A 19,596-nucleotide genomic window follows, 5' to 3' on the forward strand; every position below is an offset into this window, starting at 1 on the left:
AACCAAATACTAACATGTTACTAGTTGCAATCATGCCATCCATCTGAATGTTGCTAATTGGAGGTGACCCGTTAATTTGTCCGCTTGTGTAATTGGTATTGTGCAAATATCGGAATTAGCGACAGTATGTGAATGCTTATAAAACTCATAAATGATGTGCTTTGACTCGCTGATATTGATTGATGCCAAATGGGCTTGAAAAATAGGTAATTCAGACTTTTAAAATCAATCAGAGACCAACACAGGTGTTTTCACTTACTCACCTCTGCTCAGTTTGGGTGGAGATATATGAATTGTGAGAAATTACCCAAAAAAAAATCAATATACTAAGATAAATAGTAAAGTTTGTTTGGAATTTGTCTGCTGTAACAGGTGCAAGAAAACTGAGAAAAGACTGAGTTAGATGTCACCCTGTACATGCCTATAGGGTCCTGAGAAGAGGTCATAATAAGCCATAATTTAAAACCCTTGTGTGGGTGTACCAGCTGTGTGTAAGTGTCTTGGATTTATTACAGTGGCTCTTAAAATGCACGAGGACATTTACATTATGCTCTCTTGGCTGTTCTCAGTATTTCCTCAATATTTTTATTGAGGAAATACTGAGAACAGCCAACCAATATCTTACAAAACAAACATGTAGACTTGTCCCTAATGCATACTGAGATAGGCTGTAGCCCTCCTGTAACCATAGTGTGTATAGAGGAAAGGATGATTTTGGGGACCTATAGTGACTTTTTCTCAGCAACATTTCTGTTTTCAAATTAGCAAATCTCTGAGCCATTAATTCCACATCATATAATTTACTGTCCAGAATGCAGGTGGCCCCTCTGCATGGGGACTATGGCCGCCTCTGTTAACACACGCACTGCAGCAGGAATAATGTCCAGTAAGGTCCACGGAAAGCTGTCACTCTCCTCCTCTCCTATGGATGGCGCCCCTCCGAGACAGGCTTGGACGATTTTGTGAAGGTTCGTGTGCAACAAAGTACTACCGAGCTTGGCAGCTAGCGAGAAGAGAAACCCGACCCCTCAGAGATTGTTTATCTTCACTGCGTTTTCAAACTGTTTTTCAGTTATTTCTAAGCTTTCAGCGGCACATAGGAAGTTTAATACAAACGGGAACTAACGCTGTTCAATACTCGGACTGTGTTAGGTCGCTTTGCGGAGGAGCAAGGTGCTTTTTTGTAATAGAAAGGCAGGCGTAACGTTAGCGAGCTGGCGTAAAAAAAGAGAGCACCAGGGCTACGCAGCGAGTCAGTCAGCCAGGGAGAGCCGGGAGGACCACGGCAAAGCCGCCGCCAGCGCCACAGGGAGTCGGGGCCCGAGAGGGAGCCTGCCAGGCCCTCGGCTTGATGCACCCTGCCTGCCTCGCCTTAGCCGCAGTCCGAGATGGGGGAGACCAAAATTATCTACCACCTCGACGACCAGGAGACACCATATCTGGTGAAACTGTCGGTGCCGGCGGACAAAGTCACTCTGGCAGACTTCAAAAATGTCCTCAAGAAACCAAATTACAAATACTTCTTCAAATCTATGGACGATGACTTCGGGTAACTGTTAAATGTTTATTGTGTTTAACATTGAATGAGCATAACAGTCATGGGGTTTCTCTAGCTACGTTAGTTTAGCTAGCTAGATTAACATTAACTTAGTTGGTACCTCTCCCAGCTGGCTTGTCATCAGTGTTAACGTTACCTGGCTGTCGATCATTAGCTAGCTACTTGCATTGCAGTTCCTTTGTTAGCTGCTAGCGACGAGCTCGCAGCGCTAGCAGGTCTGTTCAGCGTCCCGACCCCGTTTGTTTACATTGCTTGTGTGGCTGCCTTAGCTATGCGTTCTGTGCCTTGACTTTGTCAGACCAAGTTTGGTATTTGTCAGTTTCACGAACACAAGTGAATGTCCTGAATGACATTTTAACTTATCTTAGGTAAAGTGGGAAAACGGGTAACGTTAGTTGTCAACACTGATAATAACCTGACGTTTCTTGCTAATGTGTGAATGTAAACGGCCAGTTTCGGTTAGTCAGCGAGTCTAGCAGGCCCCTGCTGTTGTTGTCTATTAGCCTGAGGAATTTAGAGTTGGACACAGGAATGCCCTGTTCATCACTCTGGCAGCTTTATGAGCATGTCCTTTTGTGTTAAAACATGGCTGGAATAGTAGACGTTTTATGTTCCTCCAGACAGTGCCTTCTACAGAGTTAAAAAGGGGCCGGGGGATGTACTATTTTTTTCAATATTTCAGCCAGGTTTCCAAAAAGTTGTTTTTTGGCTAAACTCAAACTAGGGTGGGGCAACAACTTCTGAACCTTTGCAAGTGGGAAAGACATGTTTTGAAAGGACCCACAGCTATTTCATGTTGTGAAGACTGAAGGGATATTCTGTAAATTCTGAAACCTTTACTCCAGAGAGACTGGAATAGAGACTGGTGCCCATATTTACCAAGACTCTCACAGAACGTCTCACTGGCCATCACTATTACCTCTATTACTGTTCTCTGATAGGCACAGCTAATCTGGTCATCACCAGTAGTCTGAGGCACTTGCTAGTAAATGCATGCTAGATTTGTTCTTGATCTTTGCAAGCAAGCAGTCTCTTGAAGATTGATTGACTGGAAAGGTTTGCATTGGTTAAAAAAAGCACAGGCAGAACCGTGTTTGCACAGAAAATCTTTACATGTCTTCTTGTTCATTTGTGAGCCAAGACTTTTTTTCTTTCTTTTTTTAGCAGCCTTTGATGTACAGACACTTCTTATATGTAATGCCTGAACACATTCATTTTAAACTTGCCCTCTTTTGACTGGTTTTCCATGTCTGGAAGCCTCAGTGATGTTGGCTGTCCCCCTGAGATTCTGGGATTTTGTTTTCAACAGTTCTAAGCTGTACGGTAACATTCACAAATGTTGCTCTTCTTCTTCAACTAGCTAATGCTGATATCGGCTACAAAGCATCAAGGAGCAGGTTTATCTTTGCAGAAAGGTTTAGGGAATACATTTGAATTGTTGACCTAGCTTTATGACACAATACTCAGCTCTGACATTTTCTACAGGTAATATTGATTATGTCTGCCTGGCAGTGTGTAACAACCGTGTAGTGAGTACACTATTACATCAGCATTGGTTTTTCCCAGTTGTCAGTGTCTGTCATGGAAGTATTGCTCATCTCCAGCCTCATGTTTATTGCCCCGAGAGTGCTTTGTGTTGGGTTAAGGTTGACTGAAACAGAGCTTTGTTCTCTTTACAGGGTGGTAAAGGAGGAAATATCTGACGACAACGCTAAACTGCCCTGTTTTAATGGACGTGTGGTGTCATGGGTAGGTTCAAAATACATCCTGGAGTCATTTTCTGCCTTGTTTATTTTGTTGTTGTGTGCTTGTCTTTGTTAACTGTATTTGTGTGGTTAAGTGGCAACTATGTGCGTGTATGTATAACAATGATTCCCATCTGTTGGCCTGCGACCACAATCATACTCCTTCTCTCGGGAGATGCCCTAGACATCTGCGTCATAATATCATTATCACATAATGATCCCAGGAGCAACAGACGCATGCAAACACCCTGTTCTCTTTCTGTTCTCTTATGTTTTTAAGCACTTTTTAAGAACATTTGCTGCAATGGTTTTAAAGTCATTTCATATAAGTCCTCACACATGATAGTCACCACACACAACACATACATACATGTACTTGCATGCGGCATCTCATTTAGAGACTCTGAGCAATAATTCTCCTGTCTCTACAACACAAGAGACATCTGGTGCCCATCCTTTCCCCTCAACATTGAAATTGGGTTAGGACAAGTGAAATCACAGGATGGGATGAGAGGAAAATACCCCATAACAAAGGACCTCACTGCATGTCCTCTAACAAGAAGATTGAATCTCACAGGGTGGGGAGAATAAAGTTGAGAGAAAGAGTGCTCTGTTTCTTGATGTGAAAGGCTGATGCATTCGGTTAATTTATGACAGTGTGGTTATAATTATAGGTTTTCCTTGAGAGTCATCAACAGTGTTATCGCTGGATGTTTTAATCCATTGTGCCCGTCCTGATGTCTCTCTCTGTTGTGATCATTTTCATTAGACTGTGTGGAGGTTTGGTTGGCTGTTGTTCAAAGCCAACGTGTGTGTGTGTGTGTGTGTGTGTGTGTGTGTGTGTGTGTGTGTGTGTGTGTTTGAAATGTTCCATGTACAATGAAATGTTATCTCTGTCAGAGTGTGTCCATTTGTTTGTCTCCACCGTTCATCTGTTGTTTCAATGATGTGATTGATTGTTCTCTGGGGTCCAAGGGCCTGGCTCACTATCATCACATCAACAGGCCGGCACCCTCGATCTGGCCTGTTATACTTTATTGCCAACAGTTTTTTTTTGTTTTTTTTCTATGACATTATTTTTCACACCTTATCTTAGTGCACCTTCTGCACACCATCGTGTCCTCCTTGTATACTGAAAATAAAACCGTACAAACACCGTATATAGGTATTATAATGGATAAACGGGAAAACAAAATGAGTAGTAGGGCTCATGTTCCTAATTCCTTTATCGGTTTACCTCTATTATGTCTGTACAAGTGACTGTACAAGTCAAAAAAGTGAAGTCTTTCTACTGTGAATGGTAGAGCTGAAATCGATTAAAACATTCTATGGCTCCACCCCAAATGTGATTTGATTAACTGTTTCCCTTTTGATGTAAAGTCTAGGAAATGAAACATAATTTGTGTTTTTGACTTGTGGTCTCATAAAAATAAGACATTTGAAGACCTCACCTTGGGCTGTGGGAAATTGTGATGGGCACTTCTCTTGCAATTATCTGACTTTTTATAGTCCAAATGATTAATCAATAAGGAAAGCAAATGTTAGTTAGTTAGCCCTGGTGCATGGTACAGCCGAAAACTATAGAGGGGGAAAAAAAAGATCTTGAGTGAGCAGGACTATGCTCGAACGTGCTGAAAATACGGAAAAAATATGGAAATGTTGACAGCCATATCATTTCCCGTGAAAACACAGTCATGGCCCAATGGATCCCACTTTTTCCCCACACTCTGGTAACTCAGGCAACGCTATCAGGTAGACAAGTCTTGGCACAGGCTCTTTCTTTCACAACTCTTTGAATCCACAGCTGCCTTTTGGATGGCTTTGCTCTGTCAGCAGGACATTGGTTTTTACATTTAATGACATATTGTAGACCCTAAGGGTCCCTAAATGCTGCCAAGCCTTTAGGCAGTGACAATAAAACAGGATATACCACCCAGCCCTTGAATATGGTGTAGTGTAAGCACAGTAGTGCTCTGACGTGGGTCTGCTGCCCACTTGTTGTCTTTCAGTGTATTCTTTCCTCTGAGTGTTTGTCTCATCCCTCTGACTGACCTGACTCTCTGTCTGTTGACAGTTGGTCTCTGGAGACGGGGCCCACACAGACACAGGCTCAGTGGCAGACAGTATAGAGCCGGCACCCCCTTTGGAGAGGACCGGGGGCATTGGAGACTCAAGACCACCTTCTTATCAGTCAGTATATTTAGAAAATACTTTGTGCTGTATTTCTTTTGGTTTACAATAGTGTGTGTGTCTCTCTGTAAAAGAAAGATGCCATGCGTACTTTGTGTTTGGCTCTGTGCGTGTGTCTTGAATGAGTCCTGTGTTTTCTAATAACCGCAGTAACGGAGGAAAAGGCAAATTAAATGGAGAAAGTATGACACCTTGTGACTGCCCAGGAGGAAATAAAAGTACTTTTTTGTTTCTACCAGTTTATCGTTAGGTTATCTTCATTCTGGCAATGAATCAGACATGTAGAGCACCAATTTCTCTTGTTTACGTTTTGTGTTGCCACTCGTTTAGTTCTTCAATATATTAGTTAAACAGTGGATAGTATAGTCGTTGCCAGTTTTCACATAATGTAAGTGCAGTCTGGTTCATCTGCAAATAAAGCAAAGTGTGTAGAAGACGCATGATAGTAATCTATAGTAATAGATTGCCAGAGACACTGAGCCAGAGAAGGTGTTCTACTCACCACAGTTTGTAATGTGATTATAACAAGAAGCGTTTAATACAAACGTGTGGAAGTGGCTGTTAAATGAGCTTGACCACCTTGACAATGACGCAGTGTAATTCTCTCTTTTTCACACCAACAATGATTTCTGTGCACCGTCTCTGTCTCAAGTGGGAAAGCAGCAAGCGGTCGGGACAGTTTGGACAATGACACAGAGACTGGCTCCATGGTGTCGCAAAGGAGAGAGAGGGAGAGGCCGCGACGGAAACACGCCAACGACCATGGTCAGAAAGATCTTTCTGCTACGTAGTCTTTTAGTTTGTCTTGTGGAACCGCATGTCTCTCCCAGCTCACCAATGCCATTTATTTGGTGGGTGAGAATCAAGTGTTTTCCCATACATGGGAGTTGTTTGCCTCGCCACAATGAGTCGCCGCAGCTAAAAAGCTAACCCTAAAGTGTATGCACAGTGACTTTAGAGGTCTCCAGCCTGCTGCCATCACACATGCTATAAACCCGTACACATGTGAGGCCTGTGCAGAGGTTTAACGGCCGTGGTTTGACTAACCAAAGGAGGATGTTGCAGAAAAGCCATGTTATCACATAGTCAGAGTAACATGTAGGAGCTATACAGGCACCAAGATGTATTGACCGTTATAAATAGGCTATGATGATTGCGGGAGTTGTATTAAAGGAAAAATTGCGACAAAGTAGAGATTCATCTGTTGTAATTTGACAACAGTTTGACTTTAGATAGATAGATACTTACTTACTTTATTGATCCCCAAGGGGAAATTCAAGGTCCCAGTAGCGTAAAGACATATCACAAGTCACAAACAGAATGCTAAAATAACAAATCCACATGAATAGCAACTTTTCATTTGCTGCTGATCAATAAGGAACCAGCATTGTTTGAAAAGAGTTAGTTTGTAAACGGTGACACGGTGGTTAGATAAGCATAAAGAGCAGAATCTGGCCGACTGACAACAAAACAAAACGCCTGTATTTGAATGTGCCTTGTGTATACATGTCTCATCCTGATCATAATGCTGCCCCACTGCAGGCGGAAGGCAGAACGGCTACTCGTCGCGTGCAGTGGGACGCGGGGGCCCCGAGTACGACAGCTGCTCGTCCTTCATGAGCAGCGAGCTGGAGTCTACTTCCTGTTTTGATTCAGAGGATGACGACGCAACCAGCAGGTCAGATGTTGTGTGTAGCTCGTCGTTCATGAGTGCGGTTCCCAATGAGAACATTGGTTTGGAGGAATGCATCTGGAGTTCCAGATGATGGGGTTTTGGCAGAGATTAGCACAGTCTAATTGTCTGGTGGTTTTTGTGGTTACCCCCGGGTTCTCCTCCAGGAGTCGTAGAAATATCTGCAACCCACTGTAGGGACGCTGTTCTCAGTCTTTAGGCGTCTCCCAGGATCTTTTCTTTATTCCTGTTAATGCAGATCTGGATATCGGCTTCGTCAGGTTACACATTTCCACGTAAAGAAATTGATTTTTGCCGAACCAAAATTTCTGAATATTGGTCCAGGTCATGACTTCTAAATAAAGTGGGTTGGATGCCGTTTTACAAACAGTTAAAGCTGGTCTGGACTCCTGGCAAGCACCACGTTCATTATGGAAACAGTGTTTAAAGGGCTTTTCATTATGTAGCTGGCATTAAGAATTTAATTAGATGTTTAAACAAGTTAAATGGGGTGACTAGCTTCTTCTTCTAGCCTGGTATTTTTCCGTTCCAGACTGTGTGTGTGTGTGTGTGTGTGTGTGTGTGTGTTAATTCAGGTTATATTTTTATTTTCTGATGACTGAATTTATATGCTGTACTTCCCAAGTAGTCATGTTAGCAATAACTATTTGGTCATCTATCACAACCTTTCCGTATGTGTGTATAGTCTCTAAAAAGACTTTTCTCGTATTTAGATTTAGCAGCTCCACCGAGCAGAGCTCCTCTCGTCTAATGAGACGCCACCGCCGTCGCCGACGGAAACCTAAGGCCTCCAATATAGACAGGGTGAGACGACGTGCTTAGACGTACAGGACTGTAAATCAGCCCCAGACTTCATTCATTCAAATTGTGTTCCAGTTTGCGACTTTTGATTCTTCTTCTCACATTGTTTTTCTTTCCTCCCAATTTTCGTCATTCTTCCCCTCCAGTCTTCGTCATTCAGCAGCATCACAGACTCCACCATGTCTCTGAACATCATCACTGTCACTCTCAACATGGGTAAGTGACTTGGCCATGTGGATTCTGCACACAGAATTGGATAAAAATTTTAAAAAAAAGTCAGATTTTATGCACACTTAAAACACAACTTGGTAGTGCGAAGTTGGCACTAGCAAGTTAACTAGCAGTTAAGAAATAGATTGTACATGTATAGCCTATTTTTCTTCTACAATGCAAAAATGTTTTTTTATTAAGTTTTTTTGTTTTAATATTGTTTTTAACTACTTTTTTAGTATTAATCGATCAAAAATGTTTATTGTGGGTTAATAATTAAACGGTTAATCATTAACATCCCTAGAATAAGGCCTTCTTATACAATCACACACTGAGCCTCACAAGAGGGAAAATATGCCAGTGTAACCTATGTGTTCTATATTGATGCAGGTCATGAATGATCATCTTTTCGGCCCTTGCTTTACTTTACTTACTTCCCTGCTGCTTCACGTCAGTCTTGAATCAACATTGTCCGTTCCCTTCCTCTCCACAGAGAAGTACAACTTCTTGGGCATCAGTATCGTGGGTCAGAGTAATGAGAGGGGAGATGGAGGAATCTACATCGGCTCTATCATGAAGGGAGGAGCTGTGGCTGCAGATGGACGCATAGAGCCTGGGGACATGCTGTTGCAGGTGTGTGTGTGTCTGTATGTGTGTGTACGACACAAGATAGAGAGACAGGGTGTGTGTGTGCTTGTGTCCGTCCCCATTGTGTTTAGTGCCAGTAATGTGAGACCAATGAAAGCCCACATGCATATGTGTGAAAATACAAAAACAACACATTTCTGAACTGTGATCAATGCATGTGGCTACATCATTACTATTCCTCTTTTCCTATAATTCTCCTTAACTTTTCTCAATCATATTGTAATATACTGTAACTGTGTAAGTGTCCCCTTGTAAGGCGAGATGTATCAGTCAGCTGTGTTTATGGCTCTAATGAACATGAACATTTTCCATTTTCACTTCCAGATTTTAAGATGGCACGCCACGTTCAACACTGCCAGTCCCACTAATGGCTTTGTGTAGTGGTATTTATTTGAATAACTGTAACTCTGTGAGAGTTTTATGTCTCGTTATATAGGAATATAGCAATTGGTGTAAGGCCCATCCTTTATTCTCATAATGAACCGCATTTTTGTTCAAATGTATATTTACAACCTGAGAGATTTTATAATTTGTATCCCTGTAGGTGAACGACATAAACTTTGAGAACATGAGCAATGACGATGCAGTTCGAGTACTGAGGGACATAGTGCACAAGCCGGGGTAAGCAGCAAAAAGGCACACATACAATTACATTCTTTAACAGCAATAAATACAAATATTCTTCCATAAAACACCGGCGCAAAACAAGGACACGACTGAATTCTAGTTCAGTTGAAGCTGATACTATTGTTTGTCTCTTGTTTGTTTTTCACCAGCCCCATAACACTGACTGTGGCCAAGTGCTGGGACCCAAACCCTCGGAGCTGCTTTGCTCTGCCCAGGAGTGAGCGTTTTGTCTTTCTTGTTCCTTCTTTCATTTTCATTTCAATAAAATGAATAACAATAATCAATACAAATACGTGCAGACTCATCTGTTTTGGTAACCGCTTACTCTGCTTACATTGAATTCAACAGGCGAGCCAATCCGGCCCATCGACCCAGCTGCGTGGGTGTCCCACACGGCGGCTATGACCGGGGTATACCCTGCGTATGGCATGAGCCCTTCCATGAGCACCGTCACCTCCACCAGCTCCTCCATCAGCAGCTCTATCCCCGAGACTGAACGTGAGTCACATCACCCCTCTGCAGCTGCCTGTTATGGCCCATTCTCAAGGCACTTTTATTCAAAACAACTTGCATCCTGCCGTAACTCCATTCACTTTTTCTTTTGTCTCTACGTAAAATGTTTGCTCACATGCTTCCTTCTTATTGATTTTGCAATGTACTTCTTTTTACTGTCGGTCTTTAAAAAAATGTTTTACAGTATATACTATGTTTTCTGTTGGCTTTTTGATAAGATACATTTGACCGTTGACACTTATGATACGAGGCATAAAGTCCTTCAGGATTGTTGCTATTTCAGGATTTCACTTTTTTTAAACATTCAGCTCTGGCTTTGGAGCCCCCCCTACCCTCCAACCCTCAAAAGCGCACTAATATCAGTGTCTTTCTCAGAAGTGTTAGCAGATCTCGGTGTTGAGCGTGGCCCTGCCCTCTCAATGCATTCCTGCGACTACTCTCTGTTCCTGCTTTTACTGTGCTCAGCCTCACAACTTCCATCTGCTCAATAACTCTTGTCAAAACTAAGCCATAACTCTCAACTTTCATCTTCCCTGTAAACGGGGATGTTTTTCTTACTTTCTGGAGGGAAAAAAAACGTTCCTCTCTCGACACACTTTCTTAACCAAATTGATACACTTCAGATTTCTGGATCAGACAGAACATACATACATTTCACGTGATCACATGCTTAAAGTGCCCATATTATGAAAAAAAAATCACTTTTTCTGGTATTTGGGGTGTTATTTTGTGTCTCTGGTGCTTCCACACGCATACAAACTTGGCACAAAAATCATCCATGCTGTTTTGAGTGAGATACGGGTTTCTGAATGTGTCCTGCTTTCAGTCTCCAGGTGAGCTGTTCAAATCGGCAGGACTTTTTACGTCACTAGCCGAAATGAGGTGGCTAACCGTAGCATGCTAGCTCGTTCTGAATGGCAAAACACTGCTACAACACACATTAGTTCACCATAATCTACTAAAGAACTACTTACATGTCCCTGTTCTGCAGGTATTCCACGCAAAGTTGGAAGTGTGCCCTCGTTTAGAAGAAGTCTCCCGGCTAATCCTGCCTTGTACTACTAAAGTTGTAGAAACAAACAGCTAGCTAGCTGATGTGATCTTACCTAGCTACTGCGCATGTGCGACTGCCAACAAAGATGTTACAGCAGCGAGAGGTCTCACTCTGTAGCTAAAACAGAGACCTGAACACAGGGTGAAAAGAGGAGCTGCAGCAGTGTGCAGTACAACAAAAATATGGTGTTTTTTGAAAATTAAACCATGTAAACCTATTCTGGTACCACCTCAAAATACAATTATGAACCTGAAAATGAGCACAATATGGCCACTTTAAACCTTGCATTTCTGGCTACTATTTCTGGTTTATTGGTGCATTTCTCATATACTTACGATAATTGGTCAGCTCACGTATAAAGTTGCCGTTGGAGTTATATCAAGTGCAGCTACAGTGACGTTTTAGAAGGAGAAAGAAATTCTGCTATCTAAAATATCAGTGTGAGAGTTCAGTTGGTGCCTCAAAATCAAAGCAATGTCATGCGACTATTGTTAATGTGCACTGACAACAGCTTGCACTACTCTGAAACATCAAAGGAAAGTTGAGTTTATGTTGATATTTTTCAACCGAGAGCAAAAATGTTGCTGTTTGGGAATGCTAGAATCGTTTAAACTAGAGGTTATGAAAAATGACTTTTTAAATACTGAATATGTTTGAAATATTCTCTCCTAATATATAATATAATATTCTGTCATATGAACAAACCCCCCGAAGCATGATGTTCACACCCTTTTCATTGGGGATGGTCAAAAGGCATTCTGAGAAATAAAGGAAAGCAGTAATAGATTAGACAGGTGGAGGGGAAGTGCGAACATCAAAAGGTAAATAATAGGGCTGTCTAACGATTATTATTTTTTTTAATTGCGATTAATTGCTGAACTTCTATAGTTAAGCGCGATTAATCGCATGTTTTATCACATGATTAAAATTCTATTATTTTGCATTTCAGAACAGTTTTTAAGTACATATTTACAATGGAAAGCCATTCTTACCAGTGTATCTTGACTAGGAATCCCATGAATGCAAAGAAAGTTACTTTATGAACTTGATTTTAAGATTTGTATTTGTTTATTATTCATTTCTTAACTGTAAACAAAAGGAAAATGTGTGAATCTAGTCACACATTTTAATCTAGAGTCAGTATAGCGTGCAGTAACTCCTAAATAATTTTGATTACTTACTGACGTCCAGTGATCACCTTGCATCACTTTGCAGCAGTTCCAGTTCGGCTGCTTTCTCCGTGTCGTACAGGCTGTGTATGCGTGGGTGAAACTACTGTCCCCCTCGACGACGACGTATAAGACGGGTCGGAACATGCTAACCGCAGTCTTTAAGACCCGAGTCTTCTACGATGCTGACAGGTGTGCAGTTAGTTGCCACCCATTTCGCAAGAGCTGTAGTAATTTTTTGGGATTTGGTTTCATCCGCAGGTCGGCAACTAGCACTCTCCAAAATAGTGCTTTGCCTGAGCCCGCTAGCATCAACCTGAGTCACGTTAACTGTACTACTAAGCTTAGCTCGTAGGTGGTAGCTCAAGCTTGACGTGCTTCGGTGATATTTTCATTCGGCTTCACACAATGTGCATGTGGCTTTCGACCCGTCCGGGAGTTTTGGAAAATAAAAAGCGCCATTCAAAATTTCGTTGCTGCTGTCTTTCTCCATCATGTCTGTAGCAGCAGGATGTGTTGTTACGAGGAAGTATGGCAAAGGGTCAAAATAGTAGCCTGTTAGGCACGACGCAAAGCTGAGTGAAGTGAAAATAAATTAATAAATGGCGGCACGTGATTAAAACGGCATGCGATTAACGCGTTATGCTCGGCCCTTAATCGCATCGCGATTAACCCGTTAATGCTGACAGCCCTAGTAAATAGCAACACTTCCTATCTTGCAATGCAGCAAACCTCAGTGAGATGATATGTGACTGTTGTTCTAGGGAGCACATTTCATTCATCATGATCGGGCTTTTGTGAAGACCTGCTCAGTTGTTGTCCAATTCAAACAAAGATCCAGCCTAATATATCTTACTCATGACCAAGACATAGCAGGGGTCGCATTACAGTCCAGACCACAGGAAAGCAAATATTATTTAAGGCAAATTCCAAAACAGACCAACCTTTTTGGAGTTGTTAGGGATGCAGTAACAGCACGCAGCTGTGCTTTCATTACATTACACACAATCAAAATGCACCAACAGATTTGGTATCTGTATGAGATGAATTTCTTTGTCCTCTAAAACAGTGGTTCTCAAACATTTTTCAATAATGTACCCCCTGACCAATACAAAACTTTTTTGGGTAGGAAAAAAAGCCTAGCTACAGTATATAAAGAGGCACAATGCAGAAACACTTAAATGCTAGATTTCAAATGTTTAGAATCACTAAATGCATTTTTTATTATTATAGTGTATAATTATTCTAGGAATTATGCATAACTGATATTTTTTTTTAATTAACATTTAAAAAGGAATTATGTGTGGCCGGGTTGGCTCAGTGGGTAGAGCAGGCGCACATGTTCTTCGAGGTTTATGCCTCGACGCCGAGGTCCAGGGTTCGAATCCGACCTGTGACAATTTCCTGCGTGTCTTCCCCCTCTCTCCCTTTTCTCACCCAGATGTCCTGTCAAAAATTAAAGGCGGAAAAGCCCCCAAAAAATAATCTTTAAAAAGGAATTACGTGTGGCCGGGTTAGCTCAGTTGGTAGAGCAGGCACGCATATATAGAGGTGTATGCCTCGACGCAGAGGGTCCAGGATTTGATTCCGACCTGTGACGAGTTCCTGCATTGTCTTCCCCCTCTCTCCCCTTTCATATCTAGCCGTCCTTTCCATTAAAGGCTGAAATGCCCCAAAGAATTAAAAAAAAAGAAAAAAGAAACACTGCTCTAAAACAGGTTCAGTGGTTAAACATAAAAATCAACAACAACAAAAATGTCAACTCTGACAGGAGGACGTGGTTCCGCTCCTGTGATAACATGTCCTCTGATCTTTCCCAGGATTCGATGACTTCCACCTCTCCATCCACAGCGACATGGCAACAGTTGCTAAGGCCATGGCCTGCCCAGAGTCAGGTCTGGAGGTGCGGGACAGGATGTGGCTCAAGATTACCATCGCTAACGCCTTTATCGGTATGTCGGTCAAAGCCGAGGGCGTGGTCCTGCATTTATTATTTCCTTCCTCAGTACGCACACCCACCTCTGTGCTTTGTTTGTTCACTTCAGTTTGTAGATTTCTGTCAGTGTCTTAGTGAAAGCCACTTGTCTCAATTCAGAATGAATAAGCATCCCAATAATCCAGTAATGTAGTTTTCCTTTGTAACTCCAAGTCATAGCAGTAATGTCATCCAGTAAAAAATATTCTATAATAATACATTTATTTCAAAAGCACTTTACAAAAGGTACAAAGTGCTAACTGTACAATTTTAAAAGAAAAGACAATTAATAAACCGTATAAAAAATATGATTAAAAAAACACCAACAGTAAAATCAATAAAAAAGAAAGTCTCAAGTAGTGAGTTTTTAATATTGAGTTTTTTTTTTAAAAGTGACTTAAAAGAAGACAATGTGTTAGCTTCCCTGATCTCCACCGGCAGGTCATCCCACAACTGAGGGGCCCGAACAGAAAAGGCCCGGTCTCCTTTTAGTTTTCAGGTTTGACCGAGGAATGGCCAGGAATGACCTGCCAGTGGGTCTCAGGTTGCATTCAGGCTCGTAGGGCGTCAGGAGGTCAGCTATATATCCTGAAGCTAAACCCCTATGAGCCTTAAAAATGATCATTCAATTGTTAAAAATCCACTGGGAGCCAATGAAGTGATTTTTAAACCAGCGTGGTGTGATCTCTCCTGCTGAACCTGGTTATGAGTCTGGCTGCAGCAGCATTTTGAATCCGCTGAAGTTTACTGATAAACTACAAGTGTTCATTAACAACTGCCTCCGATACATACTGAGGATTTGGTGGCCCAACAAGATATCAAATGTAGACCTGCGGAGACGCATGAACCAGGAGCAAATCCGCATTGAAATCAAATCCAGAGAGTGGGGATGGATCGGTCATACACTTAGGAAGGATCCGAGGAACATAGCAAGACAAGCTCTGGACTATAATCCCCAAGGCAAGAGGAAGCTAGGGAGACCGAAATCCAACTGGAGGCGGTCCACGCTTGATGAACTGACCAAGACGGGGACCTCCTGGCAAGAAGTAGCGCAGAGGAGAGTGAGGTGGAGATCCATGGTGGATGCCCTATGCTCACAAGGGGGCCAAGAGGATTAAATGGAAAAAATTGAAATGAAGTTTATTGAGGTTTTGTTGCGTGAGGCATGAGAAGAGGCCATTACAGTAATCTGACCGGGATGAAATGAATACTTGGTTTTGTTGCTGACCAAAACAGTTACAAATCCGCTGTGGACAGATAAATGTCACATAAACATAGATGATTCAAATCCTCATCTTGGATATTATTCTATGTCATGAAATAGTCATCAAATGTACTGAGCAAAACTGCACCTAAAATGTGTGTGTGTGTGTGTGTGTGTCTTTGTGTCCTCAGGTTCTGATGTGGTGGACTGGCTCTTCCATCACGTGGAAGGCTTTTCAGATCGCCGAGAAGCTCGTAAATACGCCAGCAACCTGCTGAAGGCCGGCTACATCCGACACACCGTCAACAAGATCACCTTCTCTGAACAGTGCTACTACGTCTTCGGAGACCTCTGTGGCAGTAAGTGGCTAAAGCTGCGTTCAGACCAAAAAAAGCGATCCGGGGGATTAGCTGCAGGGTTGTGCGGTGGTGGGAGTGTCACTGAAACGGCCCATTTGTGTGACGTCTTGTTGTGTTCTTTAACCCCCCCCCCCCAATGTAGCACAGGTAGACTTTATATTTCACAGTTATTGTTTTCCGTCAGATCGTTTATAGATTTCGACGTTTCCGACCGCACTCGAAGGCAGCTTCATTTCACGGAGAAAAAAGAGAGAGGAAAGAGATGAGCGAGACAGATGGACTGTGCTTTATTTGGCATTCAGCTGTTACACAAACTCCTGGGCAGTTGAGTGCTTGTCTTTCATCTTTTAAAACTTTATTGTGGCAGCAACAGAGGCAGTGATGTTTCCTGTTTACTGTACGGGACTCTCACACCGCATCCAAACACACTGACAAGTCTGATCGCCAGTTACATGATTTGACCACCAAAAGTCGGTCTCAACTTTTCCCCGCAGGCCGCTGTGGCACCCCCCCCACGCCCCCCAAAAGCAGCCTAAACGCACTACCCCCATTTAACTCACATTAAAATTAGACCTGCGTTTTTGCCACACCGTCTGACGGCCGACACAGGCTGTGTGAATGCAGACTAAGGTTCAGTTCGTGGTTCAGTTGTATCTGTATCTATACGTGGGGGTGTTACTGTGGAAGTCAAAATTAGTTTTTTTTTTTTTTTTCTCTCCCTCAGACATGACCCATCTGTCTCTCCATGACCACGATGGTTCCAGTGGGGGTGCTTCAGATCAGGACACTCTCCCCCCTCTGCCCCATCCCGGGGCGGCCCCCTGGCCCATGACTCTGCCCTACCAGTTCCCCATTCCACACCCATACGACATGCAACAGCCCTTCCATGGTGGACCAGGCGCTGGCAGTGCAGGAAGCCAGCACAGCGGTGAGTGCCGTTTAAACATACTGTATGTGTTCATCACCAGTATATTCAACACGTATTGGAGAATCGGTAGGGTGGGAAACCAAATGAATGCCACTTTGATGTTGTAATATTAGGTTTAAAACAAACTCACCCCCTATAGACTTAAAATGTGTCTGTTTTCAAGTTTGTAGTTTGCTCCTTCACAAAGAACAGCAACCAGCTAGAAATCGTGTCCGTAACCATAGATTTTGATGATGAAAAGGTTAAATGATGAAAGAAGTATCACAATCTCTGTGGAAACATCTCCAACGCTTGGAGATTCTTCGTCTCCATTATCCTTCTGTATGCTGCAAACACTGTTGCACAGCATGTTGCCAAACAATATCTAAAATATGGCACTTTCGGCAGAGCCACAGAGAGCTTAGAGGAGGGCAGCAAAGAAACCGTGAAACGTTGTCACAGTCATCGTAACTGACATGAATTCATGCTAGCTACAGCTGCATTTCTTGTGACGGAGCAGACTACAGACCTTAACAGCCACTTTTCAAGCCTACAGAGACAGAGATTTTGGCAGAAGTGTCACTTTGCACAGAGAGATATAAAGGTATACTTTGACATTTTTGCTGTGTTTAACATCTTGTTTATGGTCTTACCCAGAGCCAGATGAGAAAATCAACATACCTGTTTATCTCCACACTTTCTTTACACTTGTAGGTCCAGCGCATGTTTAAATCAGCTGACTTCAAAGACTTATAGGAAAGAGCAAAAACGATTCCTTCCAACAGCTCCAAAGCTGCCTTATTCACATAGAAATAGAAAACCAGACATTGTGGTTTTAGGAACTTACGCAATGGAGATATTTACTGAGCAACAACAGCTGGGCCCACTGACTGCACAAAACATCCCAGATGTCCTGTCCTCGTTTTGTGGTTGCACACTACCACTGCTGAATAGTAACCCAGGTTATAAGATACAACATGTGTTTTGTAGTTGCTGTATAGTGTATTTTATTTTATTGCTATTTTATAAGCTTTCTCCTGCCTCCACAGTTGGTGCTAAGCTAGTCCTTGACCTACCTATCTAAAGGACGCAGAGGGATTAACATGTAATTTTTCATCTGTCTTTGGGTTAGATGGCAACAAGCATGCTTCTCAAAATGTCAGAAGGTTCCTTTAGGCGTAGAAACTGTTCGGGTTTTAAATTCATTAGTCTGAAGAACTTGCCTCTAAAGCAAGCAGGCTCTTTGTGGTAATAAAATGAAAACATGTTATTGCCTTCAGTAATGGCTGAGCTGTTTGGCCTGTGAAAAGGCAGTGAATGCTCCGTGTCTGCATTAGTCATGCAGCTTTTCTGAGAGTCTCCCGCAAACTGGGTCAGCACTGCCTGCATCACTTCACTGGCGCCCAGATGGGAGCGAGTGGTTCATGTAGGTCACGCAGATTTAATTAACAAAACGTGATGTGATTGTATATTACACTTAGATATGAATCATAGTCTCTCCTACTCTCTGTCTACAGGAAGCAGTGGCTCCAACTGCAGTAAGAATGAGGGGCGGAAGTCCGGCGGCAGTGGCAGCGAAACTGAGATCAGGAGCCACCGAGCTCCAAGCGAGCGCTCAGTGGCTCCCCCTAGTGAACGAAGCATCCGAAGCTCGGTCAGCCACCGCAGTGCCAACTCTCACTCGATAGCCTATGGTCCGGGCCTCGTCTATGGCCCCCCTGGCCTGCCCCCCCAGCCCCCACATCTGTCTACAGCTGCACCTGGCGCCCCACCAGGCAGAGAGCTCTCCTCTGTGCCCCCTGAGCTCAATGCCTCACGCCAGTCTCTGCGCATGGCGGTGGGCAACGCTGGAGAATTCTTTGTTGATGTGATGTAACGCAGGTTGTAGGCCGATAACAAAGTAGCGGATTTGGCTTTCTCGTGTCATTACAACACTGAGAAGGACAGCATGACGGGACAGGAGGGAGGGAAGATTGCAAAAAGCTATATCCCAAGGTCTTGATTCCACTCTCCTAAAAGAAGAAATGGAACCAACCCTGTTGTGTATGTTGAGAGAAAGTGTTCCTCCTCCATTGTGCTTTTCTTCCTAGTAGTAGTGGCCATACTTTCTTCAGTGAAGAAACCCCCTCGCTCAAGATGGAACCAAAGCGCCTTTCTCAGTTTCCGCTCCTCAGTGGGGAAGAGTTTGCGTAAGGACAAAGAGCAAGAGAGGGAGGGAGGCGGTGGAAACAGAACAGCTGGGGAAGATGACTCAGCCCTTTTTCTACATGGATGTTTTTCATTTGTTCTTCTCTTCACTCTTTGCTCCTCTCTGCCTCCCTTATCTAACATTCTCTGTCCTCCCCCACCCCAGTTCACATCAAAACTGAGAGAAAGAAGCCTCTTCCCTCCTCCTGTTTTTTTTCAATTTTCCCACTTCCTGACCTCTTAACAAGAAAAAAAAACTAAAAGAAAGCTGAAATGATCACTAACTGTTAACCTTATTCAGACTTTTTAAATGTTTGCTTGACTTCAGAGAGAAAGAAATGGAAAAATGTGTATGTAGGGCAAGAGAAATGCAGTCCTTCTTACTGTAAGAATGCATTTGTTTAATTATATACGTAGTTGGTCACAACTAGTTACATTTTTCAACGCTAAACATGAGCATCCAGCTTCAAGAGTCATTTTTACACTACATAACTGCATTTTCATCTGTTAACCAGAGCATTTTCAGACTCTGTCTTGTGATAATGTATAGTGGGGAAAACAATTTCCTACCATGTCTTTCACACTACTCTTTTATCAAGGAAAAAAATGTCTTTTTATTTATAAATATAGTTTTATGACTTAACTTTGCTGTGTTGTATTATGTTTTTTTTGTGTGTGTGTGTGTGTGTGTGTGTGTGTGTGTGCATGCATGCATATGTTTGTGAAGGTTTCATTTGCAATCTAGTTTTTTTTATT

At 42.6% G+C, this 19,596-nt stretch overlaps 1 protein-coding gene across 1 annotated transcript; it reads left to right on the forward strand.

The window, feature by feature from the left end:
- Positions 1-963: 963 nt before the first annotated feature.
- Positions 964-19,483, forward strand: dvl3b (dishevelled segment polarity protein 3b). The gene is made up of 15 exons (XM_078263514.1): positions 964-1,549; positions 3,238-3,307; positions 5,378-5,493; positions 6,146-6,258; positions 7,036-7,171; positions 7,900-7,990; positions 8,134-8,203; positions 8,691-8,830; positions 9,390-9,466; positions 9,622-9,689; positions 9,821-9,970; positions 14,029-14,160; positions 15,579-15,746; positions 16,471-16,674; positions 18,171-19,483. The coding sequence occupies exons 1-15, from the start codon at positions 1,389-1,391 to the stop codon at positions 18,527-18,529; spliced, it is 2,055 nt and encodes a 684-aa protein (XP_078119640.1). The 5' UTR covers positions 964-1,388; the 3' UTR covers positions 18,530-19,483.
- Positions 19,484-19,596: the final 113 nt, after the last annotated feature.

The sequence above is a fragment of the Sander vitreus genome, chromosome 12 (genome assembly GCF_031162955.1).
Source record: "Sander vitreus isolate 19-12246 chromosome 12, sanVit1, whole genome shotgun sequence".
In the NCBI taxonomy this organism is placed as follows: Eukaryota; Metazoa; Chordata; class Actinopteri; order Perciformes; family Percidae; genus Sander; species Sander vitreus.

What these genes read in the sequence shown, in the direction of transcription:
- dvl3b (XM_078263514.1), top strand. Translation starts at nt 1,389, where the DNA reads ATGGGGGAGACCAAAATTATCTACCACCTCGACGACCAGGAGACACCA. An exon ending in TCAAGACCACCTTCTTATCA is followed by an intron (nt 5,494 to 6,145) that starts GTCAGTATATTT and finishes CTCTGTCTCAAG; the next exon opens with TGGGAAAGCAGCAAGCGGTC. An exon ending in GACATAGTGCACAAGCCGGG is followed by an intron (nt 9,467 to 9,621) that starts GTAAGCAGCAAA and finishes GTTTTTCACCAG; the next exon opens with CCCCATAACACTGACTGTGG.